This window comes from Aricia agestis, chromosome 9, assembly GCF_905147365.1.
Source record: "Aricia agestis chromosome 9, ilAriAges1.1, whole genome shotgun sequence".
Classification (NCBI taxonomy): domain Eukaryota; kingdom Metazoa; phylum Arthropoda; class Insecta; order Lepidoptera; family Lycaenidae; genus Aricia; species Aricia agestis.
In genome coordinates this window covers 9,941,442-9,960,711 of record NC_056414.1, presented here as the reverse complement: position 1 = coordinate 9,960,711, position 19,270 = coordinate 9,941,442, and the positions used below count along the sequence as shown (strand labels likewise).

At 36.3% G+C, this 19,270-nt stretch overlaps 1 protein-coding gene across 2 annotated transcripts; it reads left to right on the top strand.

Annotated features, from left to right (window-relative positions):
* Positions 1-563: 563 nt before the first annotated feature.
* LOC121730458 (ATP-dependent 6-phosphofructokinase) lies at positions 564-13,922 on the top strand. 2 transcript variants are annotated; one of them, XM_042119497.1, is made up of 15 exons: positions 564-686; positions 761-1,099; positions 2,667-2,871; positions 3,251-3,405; positions 5,081-5,189; positions 5,724-5,912; positions 7,043-7,186; positions 7,718-7,852; positions 8,237-8,400; positions 9,577-9,718; positions 10,138-10,320; positions 10,865-10,934; positions 11,227-11,451; positions 11,706-11,907; positions 12,788-13,922. In XM_042119497.1, exons 2-15 carry the CDS (start codon positions 816-818, stop codon positions 12,927-12,929), a joined length of 2,349 nt encoding a protein of 782 aa, XP_041975431.1. In that variant the 5' UTR covers positions 564-686; positions 761-815; the 3' UTR covers positions 12,930-13,922. The 2 variants fall into 2 exon arrangements, with proteins under 2 accessions (XP_041975431.1, XP_041975430.1); XM_042119496.1 differs by lacking the exon at positions 5,081-5,189 and adding an exon at positions 3,897-4,005 and having other exon boundaries at positions 565-686.
* The last annotated feature ends 5,348 nt before the right edge of the window (positions 13,923-19,270 follow it).

Sequence of the window (19,270 nt, the reverse complement as noted above, 5' to 3'; positions counted from 1 at the left end):
AGGAGTGACGTTGTGAAATTGGTATTATTTTCCTAAAATTGTGATATTTCGGTTTTTAATGTGTAACGTTGGTAAGCCGGCGCCAGACATGGGCTTCAAAGTTTGAGCAAACTTTGCACAAATAGGAAAATGCCAGCAATTAACTTTGCACAAATAGGCAAATGTCAGTGCCACACTTGGCGAATTGCGTATTTGATCACATGTCTGGCGCCCGCCTACGAATTATTAACATTTAAATATTCGATGTCGTGCACAAGTGTGGGCATTGGGCAAGTAATACAACTTTAAGAAATGTGCCAATTTGTGTTCCCTCCAAAACTCTATCGAATGTAAAGTTTAGTAAAGGGTCTACCACTTTACTAAAACAACTGACTTGACTCGTTAACTTTACCTTACTTTTTTAGACTTTCGAATTTTTTTTTCCCGCCATACTTGACACTGGCCATGGTTAAAAAGCCGAGCGCCATATTATGAAAAAAACATTTTTTTTTTCATAATATGGCGCTCAATTGACATTTTAACATAATTTGTCAAAAAAAAAAAAAAAAAAAGACATCTGACGTTAAAGGTCACCTTGAAGTTCACCTTCTGCGGCATTCAAATAATGTTTTTTCGCGATATTTATAAATAATTCCATAATATTTACATTTACTCAATAAAAAACACTATTTAAACTGGTGCTGCAGGTAAGTATTGTAATAGAAATAATTATTTAGCCATCTTTCTCATATGAAACACCACTAATCGTTAAATTTTTCAGTTGCATCAGATCGACGTATATATAAATTTAATTTAAAAGTAGAAACAACCCCAAAATGGAATTAGCAACAACGCAAAAATTCATTGAAAGAGGATGCCATAAAGGCAAAGGCCTAGCTGTATTCACCAGCGGAGGAGATTCCCAAGGAATGAATGCGGCCGTTCGCTCTGTGGTCCGGATGGGAATATACTTGGGTTGTAAGGTCTACTTCATCAGAGAGGGGTATCAGGGTATGGTAGATGGAGGAGACAATATCGAAGAAGCCAACTGGTCTTCTGTCAGCTCCATCATCCATAAAGGCGGCACTGTTATTGGATCTGCAAGATGCATGGATTTTATGTAAGTTTTGACTGGCACTATAAACCTTAATCTATAATTTCTATAATTCTATTATAAAAACGACAGCATTGTGTAACCTAATAAACTTTAACCTTTATGGTATTAAAATGAGGAATAAGTTTTAATACCGTAAAATGGGGGGAATGGGGTCACTTTCCAAGTTCAACGTTGATTTTTATTGACTTTATCTTAAGATTAATAAGAAAAATTTTTATCAATAGAGTTCCGGTGGTTACTAGTTTTGTTTGCAATACATTACAATTTTAGTTTATTAAATAAAATATACAAAAAGGTCCAAAAACTTACTAGACCCAATTCACCCACAGTCTGGGGTGAAAAGGGACGCATATGGGGTTAATAGACATTTTTGCTAGGGCTGCCACTTTCCTGATGTTTCCAAATAGGTACTACCTACTCAGGTAGGTACTTATATGAAATAATGTTTTTGGCATAGCTGTATAGGTATGAGGTATATATTATACAAGAATTAAAAATCAAACAACAGATCCAATCAAGCATTATCACATTATTATTATATTTTTATATAAATATTGAGTCACTCTTCTTCGTCGTCCTGTAACTCGTCTGGTTTTGCGACTTGCGTTCCTGATCTTTAGAATTCCCAATCCCTCACGCACTCAGCAAAACACAATGCATGCGTTGTTTCACGCTAGTTTTCTATGAGGTGATGGTATGTATCCGGTCGAGCCGGTCCATTCGTGCCGAAGCATGGTTTTTCTTCCCTTTAAACAACAAACACCGGTACGAACAATGATGATAAAATAATAATACTAGAATATATCCATCGTGACAACCCTATCCATAAAGACCCAATTCACCCATAGGCGTCCCAATTCATCCAAATTAGGTCCCTATTAAACCCATATTCGGCCCAATTTCCCCCACATACGACCCTTTACGGGGTGTAAAGATTTTTTCTTAAAACTACCTTAGTGATAAAAAATTTAAATACTATTTAAAAAAATACTTAAATCCACTTACTTATTCAATGCCTGAATATCCGCTACAACGGATGCGATGTTCACTTTCACACAATTATTCCAAATAAGTAAAGAAAATTAAAATGTTTTTCGGAGCAAATTTCAGACGATTTTGACTCAACTCTTTGAAGACCGTTATTTTCATCAAATTCAATGACAGGACGAGCAAATGTTGCCAGAATATATAAAAAATGTTGTAAGCTTTAAATAAAAAAGCTTACCATAGAGTGTAAAATTAAAATACTATGGGAAATTAGGTTTTCTAAAAAGGTCACACTTTTGACCCAATTCTCCCTGCAGACCCTAGTACCCCCAATTTACGGTACAATAAAAAGTTTGAAAAAATATAATATCCTATCACAAAATGTTTATTGTTTACATTTACTTATTTATAAAAAACAGTAACATTGGTCAAACAATGAAAGTAGTCTAATGTACTTTGACCTCATTAATCAGACTAACTGGACTGATTAGAATCCATATTTTTATACACCTTATATTATAGTGTAATTAACAAACAAGATAATGTTCTTGAATTGTGTATATTTATTTTTTTCTCTTTTTAGCCAGCGAGAAGGCCGTCTTAAAGCAGCTTACAACTTAGTTTCAAGAGGCATAACCAACCTTGTGGTGATTGGCGGTGATGGATCATTGACGGGAGCCAACCTCTTTCGTCAAGAATGGTCAAGCTTGCTGGATGAGCTGTTAAAAGACAATAAAATCACTAAAGACCAAAGAGAGAAGTTCAAGTATTTGCACATTGCTGGCATGGTAACTCCATTATATATTTTTTACACTTTTACAAAATAAAATTAACCAGAGGTACTATCAGAAAAGTTATTCCTAGCCAGCTAACAGTCCCATATAATTTGGACAGGATTTGTCAAGTCAAGATAGATCATGACTAACCTATGAATAACAAAAACTAAGAAAGAGTACTGTGTCAACAATTTGTTCCGCGAGTCTACAAAATGAGACCTGAATACATGCATACTTTATGCATGTATTTAGTACACAATTTTTATTATTCATAGTAACTAACATTGACTTGACATATAACCCAATTAACTGATGTAGGTACACCATCTGGCTCTGCCTACGAATATATGAAATAATTGTACATTAAAATGTAAATTGTGCTGCTTTCCAGGTTGGATCTATTGACAATGACTTCTGTGGTACTGATATGACCATAGGTACTGATTCGGCCCTGCACCGTATCATTGAGGCTATAGATGCAATTGTCAGCACTGCATATTCTCATCAGAGGACTTTTATTATGGAAGTCATGGGCAGACATTGTGGGTATGGTCACTTTTATTTTATGATTATATGCTTCCATTGTATTTTGAGACTTATATTTATACTAGTTTATATTCAACTCCAAAAATAGCGGACTAGTTTAATTGGCACATTATGTATGTAATTTGGGGCCATCTATGGGCTATTTGCCCATATCCTTTTTTTGCTATATATAGGTTTTTCGCACCAAGGATAATTGAAATTTATTGGCACATTAGGCTACTTTTATAGCCTACAAATATATGGTTCCTGCTGAATTTGCATTTTATTTTACGCATACAAAGTTATTGAAATCATTAAGTATTGGATTTAATTAAAGTTTATAGGGATGAAACTGCAGAATACTAATTAACATTTTTTTTAACACAACATGATGTGTTCTAATATTTTGTAATCATGGCTTATAAATATTTTACATAATTTTCTCTAGCACACAATGTAATAATTTTAATATTATGTTATAAGAATAATGTTATAGAGTTTCTTGGTGGTAGATATCTTGCCCTGGTCACGGCCTTGGCATCCGAAGCCGACTATGTTTTTATCCCCGAGGCACCACCTTCAGTGGACTGGAGAGACAAACTGTGTCATAAGTTGGAACAGGCAAGCAGTTATACTTATTGAGATTGTTTGTTCCCTTGTGTGATACTCCTTGTTCTTGCTGCATTTTAGTTTTAAACATCTTGCCAGTGGCGTAGATAGAAAACACTTTGAGCTTATTTATCAGATAAAAACTAATAAATTATGCACTTTAATTCAAATGCTAATCTTAGTAGGTAGTTTAGAAACTACATACATTATTATAACTCTGCTAGACAAAACAAGTCTGAAGCATGGGCGTACCGAGGGGGGGGGGCAAGGGGGAGTGCAGCTGCCCCCCCCCCTGGATCATGTTGACGTCCCTACTAAGTATATTACCTAGTACTTTTATCTAAATATAAAAATTAAGATATCGAACTTTTGCCATTTGTTTGCAATACAATATTTTTACAACTAAAAATTATTAATTTTTTATTCTTTAAATATAAACACCTAGCTTATGAAAATTCTGATTTGCCCCCCCCCCCTGGCCTGGGTAATTTGCCCCCCCCCCCCCCCCCCTGGCCCTGGATCATGTTGACGTCCCTACTAAGTATATTACCTAGTACATTTATCTAAGTATAAAAATTAAGATATCGAACTTTTGCCATTTGTTTGCAATACAATATTTTTACAACTAAAAATTATTAATTTTTTATTCTTTAAATATAAACACCTAGCTTATGAAAAATCTGATTTGCCCCAAGGCCTGGGTAATTTGCCCCCCCCCTGGCCCAGAACGTGGGTACGCCCATGGTCTGAAGTCTTTATGGCTACCCCTGTCGGTCTGCGCGGCGCGCTTATCTACGCCACTGCCTATTACTTAAAAATTCCTTTAGTTTTCTTGCAGTGTACACAGCACTCTGTACGGACGCTACATATTGTTTTATTTGCGAGGACCCAGCGCCCATCAATTGGGAAAAAAAATTGTGCCATAAAATTACGGAGGCAAGATCATATTTTTTGGGACTAGATCATGCGTTTGATACGGGAGGAGAATTGTGTACTGTATAAAAAATTGTCACTGTCGCTTCCGAGCCGGTCGTTCATTTGGGTATCACATGCATGATCCATTATGCTGGGGCACTGCTTGTTGCAGTTATCTGGCTCTAGTCGCCGCTCTGGCGTCCGAAGCCGACCAAGTGTTCATTCCCGAGGACCCGGTCCCCAATAATTGGGTCGAAAAACTTTGCAAACGATTGCAGCAGGTACGCTGGCTTAATTGAGTTGCTCCGGTTACACCAAACACACGAACACATTGCCTCCTGCATATTGTGATTGTCTAACATTCCAATGACTTTACTAATGGCGCTGAATGATTGATGAATGAAAATGCTTTTATTATTGTGTTGCTCTTTTAATTTTTAGATGTAATTTTGCATGGCATTTTAGTAAATTTTTTTGGGTTTACAGGTAAGACCAACATTAAAAAAAACAAATTGAAAAACAATTTTTTTATGTCGTTATCATGAGGTGGAAGCTACAAACTTTGTTTATGGCGTTATTATATTAATTTCTTTCTCCTTTCTTTAAAGTTATAGGAAAAATCTGTTACTTTTGAATAATTTTCTCATTCCATTCCAAAGCACATACAATTTTATATACCCACCTGAAAAGCCATTAATACGCATGATTTGTTTAGAGAGGTAGTTTAGGAAATTAAAACCCTGGGCTTGTAGTCTTTTGCTAGAAAGTACGTACAGTTCTTAGCAGGATAATTAATTTTTTATATTTTCTATCAGGAACGTAAGGCTGGGCAGCGTTTGAACATTATTATCGTGGCCGAGGGTGCCATAGATCGCGAGGGCAAGCCTATAACCGCTGAGCTGGTGAAGAAAGTAGTTGTAGACAATCTGCAGCAGGACACTCGCATCACTGTGCTCGGTCACGTGCAGAGAGGAGGCTCACCATCCGCCTTCGATAGGTTATTGGTAAAATATCAAATTAATTCCTCAAGCCCCATAAGAGCACCGGCACAGATTATATACTAATATATAATCTGTGCCGGTGATCGCGACAACAATAGAATACAATAGCATTTCCTGGCATCCGCGATCAAAGTATTAAGTGAAATTATCATCATTTTTATTATAGTTTATTATCATAGTCATCGTTAACTCATTAATTGATGTGATGCGTAGCGACATCGACAGATCTCTAGAGTCTAGATCTTGAATTAATGATTAACTTACGACAATATTTAGGCAACAATAAACTTGTTGACTGTAGTCTCTCAATGCTTTTTAATAAAGTAGACCTTAAAATTCCTTGAAGATATACCTAACTATTGCTTTAAAAAAGTTTATTACCTCTTTCATTTCAATCTCGTCAAAAACAAAGCTACTATCAACATTGTTTGACAAAGTTGTATAATATTTCTCGAGAACATTTAGTGTTAATTTTAACCAATGTCACCTTGGGGATTATTGCTAAAAATGTGGCACTGTGCTGGTGTCGAACTACGCTGCCAGCTCATATTATTATGAGCTGTGACGTGAAATCCATACTAATACACTTAGGGCCTGTTTCACTACTTTCTGATAAAGTGCCGAATAGGCTATTCATAGCTTTTTTGACAGATTCTCCATACTTCATATGTCGAGATAAGTGGTGGATAGCCTATTCGGCACCTATCAGAAAGTGGTGAAACATGCCCTTAGAAACAGTAAAAAAAAGTTTTTATCTTCTTGGTAATCGGCTTATGAAAAACAAATATAAGAGTCAATGTCCGAACTTCAAACATAATAATTCCAGTTGCTGGTGTTTTATGACTCACTAACATTCCTTATTTTATTGTGCAAATTGTTCCAATCAAATGATGAAACTAGTTAGCAACTGTGAAGTATCAAAACGATTTATAGATTGCGTCATCTATATTGAGGGAGTTTGACCAATTGAACATTTCATTTATGATAACTATCTGCTCTCTTTCTATCGAAATGGATGATTCCTAATCGAATTATAATACTCAACATGAGAATGAGATTAAGAACCATTTTTAACACTTGTCATGTTTAGCTATGCGTTGCAAACGTATCGTATAACAGTATTCAGATAACAGGGCTGCCGCATGGGTGCCGAAGCGGTGATGGCGCTGATGGAGGCGACGCCGGAGACGGAGTCGTGCGTCGTGTCGCTGGACGGCAATCAGGCCGTGCGCCTGCCGCTCATGGAGTGCGTGCGCCGGACCAAGGCCGTGGCACAGGTGCGTTAGTAGAGGAACTGATATAAACTCAAACTCAAAAAAAATCTGAATAATTTTTTTCAAATGTTTCCTGAACGTCGGTACTACTGGTGTTCACCACCGACGAATGGACGGACAGGACGAACAATATCGTTTTGCGTTTTAAGTTTCAAATTAGGATTTTCTGTAGTTAAGAACTTTGAATGTTCCAATAATTGGGTGTCTTAGTTCTTACTTTAGTACAGATTTAGTAGATGATAACTGATAAGGCACGATGAGGGACCTGTAGGTTTAGAGCTCGTGGCAAAAGCTATTATGCTTTGAACCCTAGGTTCCTCTGCCGCACCTACATATTCTGTATAAAACATAGATCCAGAAGACATCTTTCCCACTACGCAAGCAAGCGATTAAACTTGTGCAATTAAAAGACATTTAAAACAATCGTACCAAAAATAGGTGCTATTATTGCTGCTTTAGCATAACACTTTTGTTTCATTAAATACAAGTCAAATATGAGCAGAATATCTGAACTTCATGTTGGTGTATATTCAGGCCATGGCTGACAAAAATTGGGACTTAGCGGTGCAGCTGCGTGGACGCAGCTTCGCCCGCAACTTGGAAACGTACAAGATGTTGACCCGGCTGAAGCCACCCAAAGAAGCCTTCGATGAATCCGGAAAACCGGCTGTAAGTTATTTTATTGTTAGGTTTACAATGTAGGCAAAGTTTAATTAATTAGACTAAGGGAGATCGCAGACGACAGACTTTTTGTGCGATCGAGTCTGCGCCACCCATACAGTCTAGTCGGCGCGGCCCGGCCATGCCGACTGTATGGGCGCCGCAGACTCGATCGCACAAAAAGTCTGTCGTCTGCGATCTCCCTAAAATATATTTTCTTATGAAATGCACTATAAGATTTTGTAATCAGATAAAAAATGAAAGATGATTAACAATAAAAACTTAAAAAATAATCTATTAAAACTGTTTAAAAATAGGGATTGGTTTATATACTTTTGGCAATCTTTTTTTATTCAAACATTATGAACCAGATTATCTCGTATTACTCGACAGGAGGGTCTAACGCTCGCGGTGATGCACGTGGGCGCGCCGGCGTGCGGCATGAACGCGGCGGTGCGGTCGTTCGTCCGCAACTGCATCTACCGCGGCGACACCGTGCTCGGCGTGCACGACGGCGTGGAAGGGTTCATCAACGGCAACATCGTTAAGATGGACTGGTATGGCGTAGAAATAATGGTAAAGTGACTTTCCGATCTTTTACGCGGCCAGCTGCGACCGACAATAAATAAAATAAAATGCCACTTTATGACGTAGTCTTACAGGTAACATTTTCTACTGACATGTGTGTGGCGACCCATCTGCCGCCGCTGACCACTACCTATAAACTATGTCATACTTTATGACATAGGTTATAAGTTTAATTTTACTGAAATGTCGCTATTTTATTAAAAAAATTGTCTGTCGCGGTCGCTCGCGGCAAAGATCGGAAAGTCACCTTTAGGCTCGATCTATATGCGTCCGCCTGAATGCGCGGTTTGGTCGCTACACCTCGAGATCACAAGCAATTATTGTATGTAAATGTCAGCGCGATCGTGCCGGTATCTATATATTAATTCGTGAGTGAAAAACTTCGGAACCCTTTTTTACAAAAAATGCGAAAACGTAGGAGCATGAAATTTCGCACAGTTGTAGTTTATATGGAGAAGGAGTGCATCGAGCTAATATTGTTTTAAAATTATGCTTATATGATACATTATTTTATTAAATAAAACATTGCACACACTACAACGCGCAGACTACCATGTTTTGACTGACAAGCCTATACACACGAATTATCCTCCTTTATGGTTGAAGTCTGTTGTCCAATTAAAAATGGATTGTTGTTTTTTTATTAAATCTGAAATATTCAATACTTTAAACGGGGAGCCAAAAGAAGAAGATAATTTTTAAGGTCGAATTTCGACCATTGGGCGATCTCTAGTTTAAATAAATCGCTACCTACGTACTATTGCTTGTGAGCTCGCAGTGTAGTTGCCTAATCGGTCATTCGCCTGAGCGGCTTGATCGTTCACGCGGACGCATAATATACACTATACATTCAGCCTTACAAGTTTGATATATTAAATTCTTGCTTGTATGTTCGTACACAACACGGAGAGAGTCGTGACCATGTGCAGAATGTGTGTAAGCTATAAAAGCTTTATACATTAACTAGTGTAGTGTCTTTAACCTAACCCAACATTAATAATGAACTAGATAAGATTACCATTTTGTAGTGTTTCTATGGTCTATATTCAACTGTAATATTTTAAGATGATTTGGACCGACTGATTGTGTAGAGTTAGGTAGATTATAATAATATGCAACGTCATTAAAGTTACCTTTCGTTTCAGGTCCGACGTAACAGGTTGGGTCGCCCAGGGCGGCGCGTTCCTGGGCACCAAGCGCACGCTACCCGGCGACAAGAAGAAGGAGATCGCCGCGCGCATCAAACAGTTCAACATACAGGGACTGCTCATTATTGGCGGGTTTGAGGTACACTTTCCATTTTCGGGTCATTGTAGGCAGATCGCATTTTCATTTTATCCACCTTTGTAACCTCGTCAAAAACTGACGCGATGTCAGTGACGCTTGTCCGAAAACGTCATAAAGGTGTAATTAAACCGGCCCACCTAAATTTTAACACACAATTTAACATGCAACTTAGATGACGACTAATAAATAAACTTAGATAAAATCTAAAATCTCACAAAACACCATAAGCTGAAACTTAACTTTAGAGTACAAGAAAAATAATGTCTGTGCATCTTCACTTGTTACTTAGGTTGTTCCGGACTCCAATAATTAGTTTAGAACACATTCATAAAAATACATATAAATTACGTGTCGCACTGCAATTTCATGTAGCCGTCTTCCAGCTTGTACCTTTATCATACTTGCAATAATCGTTGCAGGCGTACCAAGCGGGTCTCGAATTCTACGAGTCCCGACATCAGTTCCCCGAGTTCTGTATCCCGCTGGTGGTGATCCCCGCGACGATCAGCAACAACGTCCCCGGCACGGACTTCTCGCTCGGCTCAGACACCGCGCTCAACGAGATCACAGAGATATGCGACCGCATAAGGCAGTCCGCGCAGGTGGGAGATAATTTGTTTTGGACCTAGGGGCTGATTCACAATGTGTAATTCGACTCGGATTCGGAAACTTCACCGCGCGAAATCCAATAAACGCTTGCCGCGCTAGGCATTTATCAATGACCGCACGGTAAAGTTTCCGAATCCGTGTCGAACGAGAATCGTGAATCGCCCTTCTTAAGGGTAAACTACTATTTTTTGAGGTTTGACAGTTGCGTAATCGAAGCGTGTGATAACGAATAACGATTAATTATCAAATGTCAAATATATGGGAGCTGTTACTAACATTTTAAATACAAATCAATTCCTATAAAGTTATGGTTACGCACCTATCGAATGTTACTGCTTACCTCACAGGAGTCGTAAGCTGATTTAAAAAAATATTACGATGACGAAATATGTTTCTAATAGCTTTTTTTTGTTTGTTGTATACAAAACAAGTTCTGTTAAAACCAGCCAAGTTTCCAGATTCGACTACTAAGTGTTCTGTATTACGAGCCAATACACAATTGTTGCTTAATTAATTTTATTTATCGTGTTTGTATAGGGTACCAAGCGCCGTGTGTTCGTCGTTGAGACTATGGGCGGCTATTGCGGTTACCTTGCAACATTAGCTGGTATGTAGATTCCATTTACATATAATTGATTTTTTGTGCTTCGTTTCACAGTTTTACTAATTATAATAATCTGCCATAAGATGCCCGCAACTCCGTTGCACCAAAATTCGTTTGTCGCGCGGGAACTGCACGTTTTTCTAGGATAAAAAGTATCCTGAGATATAGAATGGACACTTTTTATCCTAGTTCCTACTAATTAACTGCATACCAAACAGCAAAATCGGTTCAGCAGTTTGGACCTGAAGAGATAACAGACAGATAGACTAATATCAGTTCACATTACTACTTGTAGGTGTAGCAGGCGGCGCGGACGCTGCCTACATCTACGAAGAGAAGTTCTCTATCAAGGACTTACAACAAGACGTGTACCACATGGCGTCCAAAATGACGGGCGGCATTCAGAGAGGTCTCATACTCAGGAACGAAAAAGCCAACGAGAACTACAACACTGACTTCATATACCGTCTGTACTCGGAAGAAGGCAAGGGCCTGTTTACTGCCAGAATGAATGTCCTGGGTATGTATTGTAATTGTAATGATTACAGGGTGTTATGAAGTTGTATGAAATAGTAAATTTTCCGTATGCATACATTTAAACCAACTTTTAGGTACGTAATATGTTACGGACCATTATGTTTGCCAGTAATAGAAAACACACAATTATAGATAACATCATTCAATATGAACTCTAGTGTTTGTAAATTATATTCTTAGTCAAAAATATGTTCATTGTATGTATCATTACATTGTCGATTGTCCCTGATATTTTAGGTCACATGCAACAAGGTGGCTCGCCAACACCTTTCGACCGGAACATGGGCACCAAGATGGCGGCGAAGTGCCTGCAGTGGCTCATTGACTCCATCCACAAGGGCCAGTCCACCGGCCCCGACTCCGCCTGCCTGCTCGGCATCGTGAAGAGACAGTACCGCTTCACGCCCCTAGAGGAGTTGAAGGGACAGACTAACTTTGCGTAAGTTGTTGTTTTTTTGTAAACATGCTTTACATTGTGAATATCAAAATTATGAGACATATCAATATAATGAAACTAAATGTGCCGTTTTACGTTGTTGGTGTCTTTGTCTAGATTCTAGAACATTAAATAATTACTTGACATCCTTCTCGAAGCATTTATAGTCGTAGTGTCATCCCTTTCAAATCAATCTAAGAAAAAAGGGATGACAATATGATGTTGCCACTTTTTAATTTCTTCACTTTCTTGACAGACTATAACTTTACTTTCTAGCATAAAGTTAATATACCTAACGGAATAGAGAAACAAAGGCCTGAGCAAGAGAGATGTCACTACCAGTAATACGGCGTGGTAAAAAAAGACATGTGATACATGACAGCAGCACTCTTTTTTTGACGTCCAGTCGGCACGTGCCGCACGTTGACAATTTAATCTCATAGAATTCATGTTCAATCATGCTTGTGAAAGTGTATACGTACACGTATTTTTCACACAGATGAAAACCAATTTTGGTTTCGTTTGACAGCTCGAGATTGTTGCTCTATTCCGCTAGGTATATTAACTTTATGGTTTCTAGTAACGAGGATTATTATGTAACTAAATGACGCCCGCAACTCCGTTGCCCTAACATTCGATAAATAAAATAAAAAAAAATAATTCGCGCGGTAACCGTATATTTTTCCGGGTAATAAAAATAAAAAGTGTCCTATGTCCTTTCCCGGGACTCACCAAATTTCAGCAAAATCGGTTAATCGGTTTGGGCGTGAGGGCGGACAGGTAACCGACAGACAGACACACTTTCGCATTTATAATATTAGTATGGATTTTGTTTAGATCTATCGTAGTTTCTTTTTTAATTTGGCACTAACTCAATTTTCAGGCAAAGAATACCGAAGCAGCAGTGGTGGATGAAGCTGCGGCCTCTGCTGCGTATTCTGGCGAAACACGACTCCACTTACGAGGAGGAGGGAATGTACATGACAGTGGAACAGGGAGAGATGGACTCGGAGAATGTTATATAAATAGTTGATCATAGTTAATACTAGACCTCGTCATTTGGGTACCATAGTAAGGCAGTAGATTGTTGTACTATCAGAAAAAAAATACGCAAGCGGCTAACGCCTATCTTACATAATTTGGTTGGGTTACGTCCACGTTAATTAGACAGATCACGGTTAACATTGATTAGACACAACTCGACTAAATAACGTAGATCTGCTATCTGCCTATGAATTAATTTATCTGATGGTATATTTGGGAATAAACAAGGGAAGTAAGAGTTCCATAAAACTAAAATCCTTACGGAACATTTTACTTTTATAGTTTACATATTGTGGGAGTACATAGCACCAGGGAGTTTGTGAAAAATTTACAAATTTTATAATGGTCTTTTTTCTTAAGCAGAATTGAAATATGTCCTTTTGAATAGATGCTTGTGATTTTGCGTCATCTTGTTTTAGGTGTTGATGTCTAGTCACAAACGTTATAAAATTTACGTTTTGCAGTGCTGTAATTTTGCTAAATAAAACGTTAATTAACATTTTTCCATTCTATGCCCACACAACAAGTTAAATTTTATATGTAAGATTATTAAAAGTAATAATAGATAAAATTATATTATCATAACAAATTAGGACAAGTTATTATACCCAACGCTTTAATACTCTGCTTCTGTAGGTTAGTTAGCTTAGTTGTTTGAATTTTTTTTGTTGTAAGCATTGTATTAGGTATATATTTTTACCTTAATACAAAAGCTTCAAATATTGAAAAAGACCTATCCTAGTATTTAGATAGTTTTTGAAATTAATAGGTGTTCCTTTGTCGAATTATAGACTGTTTTTTTTTTTTTATTTATTAGTATCATATTTGACGCTATAGAATGAGTATGAGGGACCTATCAGACAGAGAGCGGTCGCGGGTCGCGCGGTCAAGCGGTCAGTTTTGCGTTATATGTGTGTTGTAACTTGTATTACTTTTTGTAGCTATACTCACACATGGGGCGTTCTGGCCGCGTCAGAATTGCTCCTGTGTGACTTGCCGTTCAAACATAAAATGGAAACGCAGAATGCTTGAACGCGTGACCGCTCTCAATCTGATAGGTCCTTAAAAAGCATATTGTTATGATTAAATAAAATATGTCACTTGGTCACATAAAGATCAATAAAAGAATATGTATACAAGTAATATTTCTAAATAAGCATATTATTTTGCATAGTTGGTATGCAACTTTATTTTTAAAGATTTTTTTTATTGTGATTGATTTTTTTATTTGACTTTATTTTCTAAAATCTGAGATTAATTTTATATCGCGGTTAAAAATATTTTTTAATATTTTATAGTTTAAATACATTGATAAAAAACAGTATTTGATAAAAATATAAACGTGTACCATTTCAAAGGTTATGATTATGTTAATAATAAATCTCTATTTAAATATAAAACATAAATGTTGTTTTATTTGTTGAATATATTATATTAAAAAGATGGCGTTAAATTTCTACGTTGTTAAGCCTATGTATAAAAAATATTTTTCAGTCGTTTTTTCAATATCTAGGATTGACGGAATCGCGTCGAAAGTCCGTTTTGGTAAAATATTATGTTTCATATTGAGTAAATAGTAATATTTTATCCCTTGTATAAATAAAAAAAAAATAAAAAAGCCTTTTATTTCATTACTAATAATTAAAATTAATTGTACAATGAATTTAAAATCTTAATAATTAATTTAGTTTAATAACATTTTTTCTAAAGTCATTACATTTAATTATCTATTATATAATTATTTAAAACTTTTATTTCCTTTCATAATAATTAATAGTTATTAACATTATTTGATATTATAAGGATTGATTTTAATTTTCAATTATCATACCTACTTACTATCTATTATTATTTTAATTTTATAACTACAATGTCATTTGTTCCATATTATTATAATATTTTTAATTTTTGATTATCTAATTGTTATTATTTATTTACATATTATCACGGACGTAAAAAAAGTACGGACGTAACCTTCTCTAATCACGAGTGAAGCCTAGTTATGGCCGCCCGTGTAGGACGTGTGCGTGATATGAGGGTTGCCATATAAATCATAAATTTCCCTACTTTTAAATTTTGTAAACTCAGACAAGTTAAATGTATTTTTTATACTTAAACATATTTTTATGTTTTTTTCGCTTCAGAAATGTAAGCGGTTGTTAAAGATGTCATAATGAAAATATTATTTTTATGACACTATAGATAGAAAAAAAAACACATATTACGTACAGACTTACAGAGAAGTATATTATTTACATAACATTATTAGTAATAATGATTATGTACAAACATTTACAATAATAAAATGATTACTAGCTATTTGACCGAGCTTTGCTCGGTATTCGATAAAACACGAATAAAATGACATTTTCTAAAAATAATTCCTAGCTAGACAGATTTATCGCCCCCGAAACCTATATAAGAAACCTGTATACGAAAAGATATAAGATACTTAAGTCCCGTAACCCGTTTCATCAAACAATCAAGTAATGTTAAATAAATAATGGCTTGTTAAATCAGTTAACGGCCTGTTAGAGCTATCGAGAGTTCTACCATGCGCTAACGTCAAATCAAATCACCTAACATGGTGTTAAATTTATTCCTGGTCTAGAGGTCCATTCAATATTTTCATTCCTACTAGGTCTCAATGACGCTCGGGTGACTACACCAATAGCACCTTCCCTCCCCTACTACTGAAGGAAATCTAAGACAACAATTTTATCTATGGACGCTTCACACCACGTCAGTCTGACCCCGTGCTAAGTACCTGAAGGACTTGTGTTACGGGTACCAGACAACGGAAATATATTTAATACTGTTATACTATACATATATTTAAGATTTTTATTATATGATACACATATTTAATACACACCCATGACCCAGGAACTTTGAAAACTTTTTGTTCCGTCGGCAGGATTCGAACCCGCGACCCCCGGCTTGAGCCACCGACAGCCCACCCACTGAGCCACAGAGGTCGTCAAAAAACAGTTATATCCACTTTTGTAAATTAAGAAATTAATAGGGGTGTAGACTATTTTTAGGAAATATATTTATTTTACAGATGTACCATCAAGGAAGTTGATTCCTATGCAACTGACAGACCAACGTTATTTGGTCGAATACTTATGTCAATTCAATGTTAATTGTGATCTGTCGGCTGGGTTTGACGTAACGCAACCAAACTACTTATGTCCCCGATTTGCATAGCATCTCTGATAGTACATAAGTATTTTGTTACACCTAAAAATATGTATAAAAAAGAAATACACTCTTATTTCAATTAAAAAAATCACTTATTAAATATAAAAAATATTATAAAGTTATTAAGTAAAATATGTCCATTTTCGGTAATTCTATAATACAAACTCTCAAAAAAACAATAATTTGTATTAGATTTCGTTTACTGTCTACACCCCTATTATTGTATTCCTGACTATACTTACATGACACTAATAAAAGACAATAAAATTAATTATTTGATTATTTAAAAATAATTTAAAATTTTCCCCGGTTTGGGGAAAATTTCCCCACTTTGTTATGGACATTACTGACCTGTTGAAGTTGAATTAATATTTACATTATTTTATCAAAATACTTTAAAAATATGTTATCTTACCTATGAAATATTATTCCTTGATGTTTTTTGTGTGAGGTTGTATTGTTCTTGCACCATTTTACAACACAAGATGGCATATTTATTTTTATTTATGAATGACAAAGATGTGTCACCGCGATGCAGTCTAAGTGCGTAATGGCGGTACGATCGGCTTATTACAGTGCGAGTGTTTGTGCAAGATGTGTACATATGATCGCCTGGGCTTATTAAGGGTGCTTCACTCATTTCTTAATGGCGATCCGTCCGTATTTTTTTTACGTCCGTGCATATTATGTTATATTATTATGAGTACTTATTAGTAAGAACCCCTCTTTATTTGAGGGTGAAGGCCTCCTCCAGACTAGACCATAATTCTCTATCTTGGGCCTTCTCAGACCACTGCTTTCCTGCGATATCTTTTATCTCGTCTTCCCAGCGTGTCACCGGTCTTCCTCTTTTTCTATATCCTTTAGGTCCTGGCCACTTTGTGGTTTGTTTTGTCCAGCGTTCGTCTGCTATTCTGACTACGTGACCTGCCCACCGCCATTTTAACCGTTTAGCGTAGGCGTTGGCGTCAATGGCACCGGTTATTTTTCTAATGGTTTCATGTGGTATGTGTTGGATTTTTTTAATATTTGTCATGCTCCTCTCCATTGCTCTCTGGCAGTGTTTGATTTTTTTACATATTCTTCGAGTAAATTTCCACGTCTGACAGGCATAGGTTAGTGATGGTAACAGGCAAGAGTTCAGTGCTTTTATTTTGATTCTTACAGGCATGTCGCTTTTGAAAATTTCTTTTAATTTCCAATATTTTTTCCAGGTAGAGTTTATTCTTCTGTCTACTTCAGTGTCATTGCTCATTAATTCAAACGATAATTGTTTTCCTAGGTAGACATAGGACTCTACATATTCCAAAGGAGCACTATTTAATTGAACTGGCAACTTTCTACCGTTGGTCATTATTTTAGTCTTTTTTAAACTTATTTCTAGTCCTGATTCTAAGCTTGCTTTTTGTAATGACTCTAACATATACTCTACTTCTTCAATTTTTTCGGATAACAGCACTATATCGTCTGCAAACCTTAAGTGGCTGATGTAGTTGCCTGAAATATTCACACCTATATTTCTCCAATTCAGTTTTTTGAATATTTCCTCTAGGACAGCTATAAAAATGCGTGGGGACAATGGGTCACCTTGCCGAGTTCCTCTTCTAATAGGTATGGGTGGGCCGATCCTGTCCAGTTTTATCCCTTGTATAACGTAGTTTATGTCCTCTTTGTTCAATACCACAATGGTATTTATAGTAAATATGTCAAAAAAGTGAAGAAATTAAAAAGTGGCAACTTCTTAGTGTCATCCCTTTCAAATCAATATAAGAAAAAAGGGATGACACTACGATGTTGCCACTTTTTAATTTTTTTACTTTCTTGACAGGCTATAGGGGCGTATCACCATCGTTGAGCCATCATTCTTTGATGTATGGCCGAAAAACGGGCACCGCCGCCGGTAGGAGTATAGGCAGGTATTACACGCATCAATATTATCATGATTCTAGTATCACGCGATTCACAAGTGTACTGTGATACTGCGATTCGGCCTATTACACCATCAATATTATCATGGAATCGTGATAATATTGATGCGTGTAATACCTACCATTATAGTTTGTGCGTTCTAAGATGATATGGGTGACAGTTTTCATGTCATCACTCTTGCTACGGGTGTTTTTTACAAGAAAACAAAAAAAAAACAAAATGTATTCAATTATATTCCATCTACAAAAACAAATGTTTCCTATAATTGAAAATGAATAAAAATGAAAAGATGCTAAATGCTAACTTATTAATAAAAATTATAAATATTAACTGTGAAATTGGAGTATAAAATTATTGTTACGAAAACATTTGAAAAATGTCATATGCATGAAATGGAACTTATGTCAATAGAGATTGACTCGGTTGAATCGAAATCAAATCGATAAAAAAGGGCGGCCATCTTAAATCGCCGACACCACTGAAATGTCAGTACGAAATCGATAATTTCGATTGCAATTCCTTTACGAAGTGATTCGATATTTTTCATAAACCTATAATGCTACGACACTAAATTATTATTATAAGTCTATGATATTTTTAAACTATCGATTAATTTTTGTTAGGTAACTTCCCTACTATTGTCAATTATAATGTGTCACGCATATCATCATAAAACGCACAAACTATAGTGTTCTGTGCATCGGCCATCCTACGCCACTACGCTACGTCCTCCCCACGCTGGTCTACGGTCGCTACGGTCACGCACTACGCTGGGCCATCTTGTAGAGCCGCTATAACATAATTTGTATGAGGCCTATTACACGCATCAATATTATTACGATTCCGTGATAATATTGATGGTGTAAGCATGGAATTAATATATACTAGGTATAACTGTAGACGTATATATTAATTCCATGGGTGTAATAGGCCGAATCGCAGTATCACAGTCTTGATCACAGCACAGTACACTTTAATTGTGAATCACGTGATCGGTGATACTAGAATCATGATAATATTGATGCGTGTAATACCTGCCTATGCGACTCCGGAAAAATAACTCTTTCTTGTTAAAAAATAAATAATATGAGAGCCTCATGTTCAAATTTTTCTTTTTTTTTTAATATTTTTTTGCCCGAAGACGCCAAGGTCGCCAACACAGCAAACAACAAACTTGTTGACGTTTGAG